The 11,213-nt window shown below is 37.5% G+C and overlaps 1 protein-coding gene across 1 annotated transcript in view; it reads right to left on the reverse strand.

The window, feature by feature from the left end:
- Positions 1-11,213, reverse strand: part of FOCAD (focadhesin) — a 318,600-nt gene that overhangs the window by 85,035 nt on the left and 222,352 nt on the right. Inside the window, 1 exon segment of the mRNA XM_017886722.1 lies at positions 156-248. Coding sequence (XP_017742211.1) covers positions 156-248 — 93 coding nt within the window.

Raw genomic sequence — 11,213 nt, forward strand, 5'->3', positions numbered from 1 at the left:
TATATATATATATGCCTCACATTCTTTTATGAGCAAAACAACCATTACATTTTGGTAGTGCTGTTTTCCAACTGCTTTTATATTAAATACACATTTGCAGTAAAACGTGAGATGAGACATTTCACCAAAGCAAATCTATCCTGTGGTTTCATTACCTGTAAAATGGCATGATAAGCTCGACTCATGTATGCAAGCCAGGCCTGTGGAAGGAAAATCGCACGGTGCCACTCTGAAAGCTGGATATGAACCTGTGGGAAAAATGTAACACAGCATGTTAGACTACACAGTATTAAAACAGAATAAAATTATAACTGTATCATCAGTTCTTTCTTTTCCTTAAGTGGTTTAGATTCTGAAAACAAACCAAATCAGTCTAGGATCAGAACCACAAATAATATCTTTTGGATATTCCTAAGGAGAAGAGTTTAGAGTCTTGTGAAGACAAAATAAAGTAAGCCTAGAATTTTGTAAATCAAAGCAAATAAAATCCTACAATAATAACAAGTTAAAATGTACATGTAATACAAATCTACCCTTGAAAATTAGGGGGAAACTCTAATTTCAAGGCATCTTGCCAATGTCAGGAAACTAGGCATTGTCTAACAAATCCCCCTGGTAATTTTAAATAAAAATAAATATTGCTCATATCCTGGATTTCCAATATGACCATTCTGAAGTAATAAACTTATATTGCCAACAGAAATATCATGTTGTATAGAAACCACAGTGGTAAGAGCATGCAAATGAGTACTGCACACAGCAATTGTGCATACCACTAGATAAATGGCCTTTAATCAGTGTGGGTAAACAAGAGAAAAATTATATATGCCAACATGGAAACCCTGTTTCTCAATAGAAGCCCAGACAAAACATCTGGTTTTCATAGTCATTTCTGTTTCTACCTATTAGTACATGGCTCTCTTGCAACAAATCTTCCCAAGGTCTGCTTCTGTTAAAGAAAGATCAATCAAGAAAAACAGTCACAGTGCATCACATTTCAAGATTTCTGTAACACATCAAAAGTCAAACAACTAAAACTTTAGTCTGTGTCCTACAGACGAGAGAGAGAGAGAGAGAGAGAGAGAGAGAGAGAGAGAACAAATCTGTACGTAATTACACCAGAATCATGATAACTACTGTTTAAGGACATTTTATTGTATTATAAGAATTAATATTCTCAAGTGCCTTGTGACAGGGAAGATAAGAAGATAATAGTCTCTCTGAATACAGTTGGTTCCCATGGCCTCTAGTATGTTCTTTAATCCCAGTCTTAGTGAGGTCCTACTATATACAAGGTACTGTGGAAAGATGAGAAGATTATCTGTGTCTGCAGAGACTTTTGCACCAGTGAGAGACCCAGACATGGACACAAATAGGAAGAATCCATGGGAATAAAGAAAACAAAGAGATTAATTCTGACTGCTATCTATTACTTCTAATGGCATTGTGGTTTTTAAAAAATTGATCTCATACAGTATGAAACAGATACTCAGCCATGAAATGAACTTAAAAGTAATTATAAAGACACGACTTTTCCTGAATAAGTACTACAACGAGCAGGGTGAGGGGAGCCTTGTCAACAAGTCAACAAAAATCCTTGAAGGAATGAGTCCTCCAGCTACTGCTGCTTCTCCTGTCATTCAGGTGGCAAACTACAACCTAGGTTCTATTTCCAGTTGGGAAGGCGTTGATCAGGTTTTGGCTCTGCTCTTTATCTCCAAACTGTGGGGAGTTTTCTTTAACTTTTTTCCTGTCAGTTCTGTTCCCTTTTCATAAAATATAATAATTATCTTCAAGTCCTATTTTGACACCTGGATTTAACAGAAACAATACTCAATCACCACAACCAAAACGTTTCTCTCTTACTTTACAAGCTTAAAATATTTTTAAAATTTTGCCAAATAACCCACAGATATCATTGTACTACTGAGAATACCCTTAGCCTCAGTAAATTGGCAAAAGAGCAATTTGCGGGGAAGACAATGGTCTCACAATTGCTTTTTAAACTTGAGTTTTAAAAAGGAAAGGATTATGGAAAAAAATGTAAATGAAAATGAGCAAATCTAATGTTCAGCCTCTAAACATGAAAATATTCATGCCAGGAAACCTATTTAAAAGGAGGTTATAAACTCAAGGTTAAAGCTAATCCTCTTCCTGCTGCTTCAACCATAGCTGAAGGTGGGTACAGGAGCACAGTAGAATGCTTCAGCCTAGACGCCAGCCTGAACTCCCCATGTTTTATGGGATTATACCCTAGTTTTAGTGTTCTATGGAGTCAGCTGTGCACAAATCTCTTTAAAAATGCACTTTCTTGCTTTTGCTTTTTCTCTTCATGAAGAGAGACTTTAGAGAAACAGCTTGAAGAAAGTCATGCCCTTAAATGGCCATTGTGTCACAAGCTAAAAGGACTCCCCTGACCATTTTTAACAAAAACATATTTTAGAATGCTATTTCAATTTAATATACTGTATAGTAATCCATATCGCCTATGTTTTAGGTTAATGTTGGTAGGGTGAAAAATAAATTCAATTAGCATTTATAAAGTATGACAATTATGTCCAATTTGCTATACTTGTGAGAAGCCTTTGAAAAAAATCCAACCAACAAAATAAGTTCAAATCATGAAGTTGCAACCTAGTTATTCAGCAGATGATAAAGTAGGGTTCCCAACCACTGTATCACTCAGTTTTTAATGAATGTGTGAAATTTACTTTTTATATAGGTAACTACACATACTCTTGCAATGACAGCTATCTGATGGAGAATTGAGATGCACGTTCCTATGGCTTAGGGAAGAGTAAAAGTCAAGTTTCCATGCGTAAGAGGCAGTGAGTTATAATGAAACATTACACATGTGCCCAAAGAAGAGACCACAATAGGAATATATACATGGGAGGGAAGAATGTTAATGAGGTGAGGGCAGGGATAGGAGCAGGTTACAGAGTTAAATAGGGTGGTTAGAGTAGATCTTGTAGAGAAGGTAAAGTATGGGCAAAAACTTGGAGGAGGTGAGGATGTAAAGACCAAAGTAAGTGCTAGTGGGAATAAAAAATGGTTCAGCTGGTATGGAAAACACTTTAGTAGTTCCTCAGAAAGTTAAACATAGAAATACCATATGACTGAGCAATTCCACACCTAGGTATATACCCAAAACAATTGAAAACAGGTATTCAAACAAATCCATGTACATCAGTGTTCATAGCAGCACTTTCACAATAGCCAAAAGGTAGAAACAATCCAAATGTCCATCAATGGAAAACTAGAGGAATAAAATATGCAATATGTATATAATGAAATATTATTCGCTCATAAAAAGAATGAAGTACTGATACACTACGGCTGAACCTTGAAAACATTATGCCAAAGTGAAAGAAATCAGGCACAAATGGTTACGTGTTATATGATGTCACTTATATGAAATATCCAGAATAGGTAAAGCCATAGAGACAGAAGGTAGATTAGTAGCTGCCAGGGGGAGCAGGGAAGGCATACAGGAAGAAAGGAGGAGGGAATAGAAAGTGGCTGCTTCATGGGGACACGGTCTCATTTGGAAGAGATGAAATGTTTTGGAACTAACATTCCAAATAGAGGTGATAGTTGTACAACATTGTATATGTACTAAATGCCAGTGAATTGCACACTTTAAAATCGTTTGTTTTATGTTATGTGAATGACACCTCAATTTAAAAAAAATGGTAAGGCAAAGGTCCTGGGCAGGCACACAACTGACCTGTTTGAGAAAGAGAAAAGAGGCCAGTCTAAATACAATAGACAAAATGAGCAAAACACAGAGTAGAAAGAGAAAAAGTTCGTGAATTAATGGGGACCCAGAGAATTCAGGGCCCTCTAGGGCACTGTTCAGGACTTGCTTTTATTCTTACTGAAGAGAGGACCATTATAAGTTTTTGAGAAAAAGAATTAAATGATCTAATTTATATTGTAAAAGGACAATGCTGACTGCTCTGTTGAAAACAGACTAAAGATAGCAAAGGTCAACACAAGAAAACCTACTCAGAGGCCACATCAACAATCCAGGAAAGAGATAAAGGCAGCTCAGAAAGAGCTTTATCAGTAACACAGAAGAATGATGATTTTCAAACATTTAACTATGTAATTCTTCTACCCTATCCCAAATTCAATATAAAGTAAAATGCCAATATATAAGACAAAAAGCTGAAGCAAAATTTGTCCTGATGAAGTGAGGATACGCTAGGACCTGGAGTTCAGTCCTCTTGGTCATTTGAGGTTGTCAGGAGATAGAGGTGGTGAAAGGGGCTGACTACAAAGGAACATGGGGAAATGTTTGAGGGTGGTAGAACTACTCTCATCTTGACCATAGTGCTGGTTGGAGGAATGTGTGCACTTACCAAAAATCATAGAACTAGACAGTAAAATGGGAGAACTCTAGTGTATTCATATTATACCCAAATAAAAATAGAATTTAAAATACCTAGTTTTAAAAAAATCACAAGTTTTAGAACATGTACTTCTCAAACTTTCACCTCTCACCATCTATTAGACTTTGCACTTCTTTGTCATCATCATTCAAAATCCACCCTTCCTCTTATCTTTCCTGTTCCCATCAAATATTATCTATCAATGTTCCAGTTACCCAGGTTTGAAATTTCTGATTTATCTTGGGAGTCTCCCTTGCCTTGAGACTCAATTCTTGAGTGTACTTCTGAAATAATTAATATATATGTCCCAACTTTTTCCTTTATTTGGTTTAGTCCTATCTGATTCCTGACTAGATTACTATGATCTAGTAACTGATCTCTTAACAGCTTAAAATCTTTCCTTGTCCTAACACATCCCCAATGGTTCTGCTCTTACCATTAATACATTAACTCAGAACTTTCCAAAACCTTTGATGGCTCATTAAAGAATAAAGTCCAAACTCTTTTGTATAATGTTCAAAGTCTTTTAGAATTACTTTAAGAAATCACTGCTGGCCAAGACTTTCAACCAATTTCTCCACCTGATGTCTTGCTCCTCGCTTTTATAAAACCTATATTCTGGCTGCATTGAATTATGAACCGGTTCCTAAGCTTGTCATATACTTTACAAGATCTTTGCACTCACTGCTTCCTCTGCCTTGAATGACCCATTTTCCTCTCATTTCTACTTACCAAAATAATTTTTCTCATCTCCATATTTCCAGTACATATGTGCCTCTCCCACAACACTCCACAGATTCTGTCTTCAGATCTTAATCTCATACAATCCTAAGGAGCAGAGGTCATGTTCTATTCATGCTGGAATCCCTCCCATGGTACCCATAACAGTGTCTTGCACATAAGTGTTCAATTAAGTACCTGCTGAGTTTAACAGAATTAAATATGTAGCATTCTCTTTAAGACAAATTCTTGTTATGTGAAAATCATACTATCACAAGCAAGTATTTGCAGAAAATTATGGTGTTCAAGTTTTAATCATTCTGGAAACACAACATTTAAAACTTATTTTAAATAGACACACAGTTGTTGAGAAGATGGTTTTTTGAGATTTTACAAAAGCAAGTCTAAAATGTTCTAGCCAGGAAAGGTTTAACTCCAGATAAAAACATATTGAATGACATGGCAAAATTTTAAAGCAGATATTATAATTTTTATATATTGAAATTCTGTAAACTTTTAAATCTGTATGATGTAAGCTTTAATTAAGTATACTTGAAATACTATCACAACAGGAAATGTTCTGCTTAGACACATAATTCGCAATTGTAGGGGAATGATGGGAGACAAAATGAAAAGGTAATCATGTTTCCTCATACATGTTTTACTACAAGGGACTACATATCCATCTAATTAGTTAATTTACAGTTCAGAATACTTTGTCGAAAAATTTGGTATTGCATTCTGCCTCTTGAGTGATCTTAACGAATATGATTATTCCATCTACAAGAAAATACCCATTATAAGAGCCCTTCATTAAATATTATAAATCAGGTAACAAACTTTGATGGCATTCTTTGATTGTCAAACTAGAACGGGATTGGAAGAGTAGCATGTAAAAATTGACAAGTAAACTAAGTATTTGCTATTAATTTTAAAACCCCAATCTTATTAAGGCATTTTTCATGCTTGCCATATGTAAACATTATTATCAAAATAAAAGTATTTAATTTCAACTGCTACACAGACACACAGATGAATACTGAACCACCACATTTAGCTTTATCACACACACACACACTGTTTCCACATTCCCAGAAGAAAAACCATTTGCAACTGGTATTAGAGACCCCAAAAGCCACTCAATATTCCATTATTTATATACAAGAAACAACAGGCTTCTGTATTCCATCGATAGTAACCTTGTTGGGACAAAATTACTATTAGACCTGTTCCTCTGACAGATAGTGACAAGAAGAGGAGGGAGGACACTTTTTAAAGTAAAATGACAATCGTCTCTTTCTAGGTGTTTTCTGGAAATTTAATATTCTCTCCCTAACGTTTCCTCCTTCCTTCCCTCTCTCCCTCCTTCTCTCCTACCTCTCCACTGTTTCCAATCAGGGTAACATTAGCTTGAAAGCTGACAATTCAGTCACATCTCAAGTAACCATTTATTCTGTTATTTAATAGAAGGGGAAAAACCCAGTTACCATAACAACTCACATCTACATGGTAATTATGGAGTATCTAAAATACAGCAAACCATACTTTTCACAATATTTTCTAGGGGGAATGTGTAAGAAGCACAGATACCATTTCTCCCCACTATTATTCACAATGTTCATCTAATTGTTTCATATTGCACAGATGCTAACATTATTCCTTGTACTTCATACCAAATATGTTTTTTAAAATAAAGACGACACTGAAAGAAAAAGGCAAATACATTTCTTATATTTTAAATGATTGGTTACAGCATATGTACCTTTCTAGGGAAAATTTAAAGGAGGCAGAAAACAAAATTAATTTATTAGGTAAAAAGAATCAAATGATTATCACTTGAAAAAAAGAAGAAAGAATGTAGAACTAAAGCTTTTATTTATAATAGAGCTGCCAATAGGTCTGAAAAAGTTTTCTCTGAAATAAAAATGAAAAGAGAACTCATTATCCAATGCTGAGGCAGAAATATGGTTGGGTAGCAGCAGTAGAAACAGGCAAATTTGCATGTGCACAAGAATGGAGAAAATAATGAAGCCAGACTGCCATTCTCATCCAGGGACAAATCAGCATCAGCCAATTTAGGTGAGAGTGTCATGTCAGAGTTAGAAACGCCAAGGATAACAAGACTGGCAGCACATTTCAGGGAAGGAAACTGTCATTCACCTTCAGCTTCCTCTGCAACAGGAGCCAAGTTAACCTCAGGATGAGAAGTAGGTATACATCAGAACAAAAGAGGATAGCCACTTGAGCTTGGAGAAGCCCTAGCTGATCTGAAATGACCACTGCTTGTCCCCTGTAAAAAGGAGCAAAGAGAGAGGCCACTTCAGTTTTAGAGAAGCCTAAACAAGACTGTTATTCTGCAGAACTGCTCCTGGTGTGTCAGGCCAATCCCAAATCAAACTTGAATCTATGATTCTTCTAAAAGTAACAGGGGAGAATTTCACTTTAAGAAAAGACAAAGTAAAAATCCAAAAGTTTTCTAAAATAAGAGGATATAATACTTTCCAAGGAAATTTATCACAGATTACATTAAACAGCTAGCTCTCCATAGCATTGAAAATTACTTAGTTTAGCAACCATGTAGTTAAAGAAGTATTAACAATTAACACAAATCAAAATATACTTCAAAATATGGAAAGCGAAGGTTTCTAGTCCAGCCTGTAAGGAGGTTGGAAGTCACTACTCCATCTTAACAACAACTAAAAAGCTAAACAAACTATAAAACCAACAACTGTTATGAGATCTGTAAAAGAAAATGAGGTCACAGAGCAAAGTGCTGCTCTCAAAGTTGGAGAGACAGACAGGCAGCTACAGAGACAATCACAGCTTACCAAAGCAGAAACCCACAGACAGAAACCACCATAGTAACCAGTGCTGGGGCAGAAAAACCTGAATGATAGTTGATGAATGGCTGGAGGCTAAGAATGGACAAGATTGAGAATTAAAAACCCTAGGTGGACCCAGTCATAGGGAGGGTCCCCACACCTCTATGAGTTTTAGCTCCAGAAGCTCAATCAGTTCTTACAGTGAATATTAGAAAAAAAAAAACCCACCTTGTGATCACAGCAGGGGGAGGGGAAAAACATTTTGAAATATAACAGCATTCTATTCTTAAGAATTCTATTCTATTCTTAACAAGGTCTGCCATCAGAAAAAAGAAACTACTCAACAGAGACTAACCTAATAGAGTTTTATCAGCACCTAACCAGCCTGGAGGAAAGAAATACCCATCTCCAAGATCCTGTAGACTTCTAAGTGGGTGAAGAGAAATAGACAACTCTAGCCTATTCTAGCCATCCCATCCCACTTAAGGAAGTGAAAAAGAGAAAAAAAAGCCAAATCCTGGGAAACACTTGTGAAAGTTCTAGGCTCACTATGAGATTGAGACCTAATTATAGGGTTATGGAATGACTCTACTCCTCGACCACCTTACCGCTACATTACTAAAGACCTATTTACTTTATTTCCTTTTACCTAATATGTATGTCTGGTTATCAAGAGACAACTACAAGGAAGACTAAAAGGTAAAATACATAGTTTAAAGAGACAGAGCAAGTATCAGAACCAAGTAAGGATATGGCAGGGATGCTGGAATTAATTAACAGACTCTGAATTAAAAATAACCATGATTAAAGTGGTAAAGGCCATAACAGATAATAGAGACAATATGCAAGAACAAATGAACAATGTAAGCAGAAAGATAGAAAAATCAAAGATTCCCCTGCAAAAAATAAATGCTAGAGATGAAAAGCATGGTAACAGAAATGAAGAATGCTTTTAATGAGCTTATTAACAGACTGGACACAACTGAGGAGAGAATCTCTGATATTGAGGATATCTCAATGGAAAACTTTAAAACTAAAAGGTGAAGAGGAAACAGAATGAAGCAAAGAAAACAGAGTATCTAAGAACTGTGGAACAACTACAAAAGTTATAACATACACATAATAGGAATTCCAGACAAATAAGGGAGAAAAAAACGAAGAAATATTTGAAATCATCTTGAGATTTTCCCAAATTAATGTCAGACATCAAAGCACAGTTATAGGGGGCTCAGACAACACCAAGTAGGATAAATGCCAAAAACCTATAGGTATGTGGATATTGAATATAAACTACATAAAAGCAATGATTTTTTTAAATTCTGAAAAAAGCCAGAGGGAAAGATACCTTACCTATAGAGAAGCAAAGATAAGTTTTACATCCACCTTTCTACCAGAAAACATGCAAGCAAGAAGAGAAGAGAGTGAAATAAAGTCCTGAGAGAGCAAAACTACCAACCTAGGATTCTGTACCCCACAAAATGATCCTTCAAAATCCCCAAAGCCACTCAAGCAAAACTGAGAAAATTTATTACCTGTACATTTCCCTTGCAGGAAATGTTTTAAGTTTTTTTTTGGTAGTAAGCACATTATAGAGATCAGAAGCTCAGATCTACATAAAGAAAGGAAGGCATCAGAGGAGGGATAAGTGAACATGAAATAAAAGCTTTTATTTTCCTATTCTTAATTGATCTAACAGATAACAGCTTGTTAAAAAATACTAATAGTAGTCATGTATATGATCATATATGCTCATGTATAAGTGAAATGAATGATAGCAATGATACAAGGAATGAGAGGCAAAATTAGGATTATTTGTTGTTACAAAGTATTTACACCACCTGCGAAGTGGTATAGTGCTGTTTGCAAGCAGACATAGATTAGTTGTAAATATATATTGCATACTGTATGGCAACCACTTAAAAAGTAAAAAGAGAAACATAACTGATATGCTAACAAAAGGGAAAAAAATCATACAAAATGTATGGCAGCTCATCGCCAGCAACGGATCAAAGCTGGACGGAGAATGACTTTGATGAGATGAGAGAAGAAGGCTTCAGTCCATCAAACTTCTCAGAGCTAAAGAAACCATAAGGGGAAGATGGCCGAATAGGAACACCTCCAATCTCCAGCTCCCAGCGCGAGCGACACAGAAGACAGGTGATTTCTGCATTGTCAACTGAGGTACCGGGTACATCTCACTAGGGAGTGCCGGACAATCGGTGCTGGTCAGCTGCTGCAGCCCAAACAGCGAGAGCTGAAGCAGGGCGAGGCATCGCCTCACCTGGGAAGCGCAAGGGGGAAGGGAATCCCTTTTCCTAGCCAGGGGAACTGAATCACACAACACCTGGAAAATTGGGTAACTCCCACCCCAATACTGCACTTTACCAAGGGTCTTAGCAAACGGGCACACCAGGAGATTATATCCCACACCTGGCCAGGAGGGTCCCACGCCCACGGAGCCTCCCTGATTGCTAGCACAGCAGTCTGCCATCTAACGGCAAGACAGCAGCAAGGCTGGGGGAGGGGCGCCCGCCATTACTGAGGCTTAAGTAGGCAAACAAAGCCACTGGGAAGCTCGAACTGGGTGGAGCTCACAGCAGCTCAAAGAGGCCTGCCTGTCTCTGTAGACTCCACCTCTGGGGACAGGGCACAGCTAATCAACAACAACAACAACAACAACAACAACAACAAAAGCAGCAGAAACCTCTGCAGACGCAAACCTCTGCAGACTCTGTCTGACAGCTTTGAAGACAGCAGTGGATCTCCTGACACGGAGGTTGAGATCTGAGAACAGACAGATTGCCTGCTCAAGTGGGTCCCTGACCCCTGAGTAGCCTAACTGGGAGACATCCTCCACTAGGGGCAGACCGACACCCCACACCTCACACGGTGGAGTACACCCCTAAGAGGAAGCTTCCAAAGCAAGAATCAGACAGGTACACTCGCTGTTCAGGAATATTCTATCTTCTGCAGCCTCTGCTGCTGATACCCAAGCAAACAGGGTCTGGAGTGGACCTCAAGCAATCTTCAACAGACCTACAGCTGAGGGTCCTGACTGTTAGAAGGAAAACAAACAAACAGGAAGGACACCCACACCAAAACCCCAACAGTATGTCACCATCATCAAAGACCAGAGGCAGATAAAACCACAAAGATGGGGAAAAAGGAGGGCAGAAAAGCTGGAAATTCAAAAAATAAGAGCGCATCTCCCCCTCCAAAGGAATGCAGCTCATCGCCAGCAACAGATCAAAGCTGGACGGAGAATGACTTTGAT

Source organism: Rhinopithecus bieti, unplaced genomic scaffold (assembly GCF_001698545.2).
Source record: "Rhinopithecus bieti isolate Rb0 unplaced genomic scaffold, ASM169854v2 scaffold_15368, whole genome shotgun sequence".
Taxonomy (NCBI): domain Eukaryota; kingdom Metazoa; phylum Chordata; class Mammalia; order Primates; family Cercopithecidae; genus Rhinopithecus; species Rhinopithecus bieti.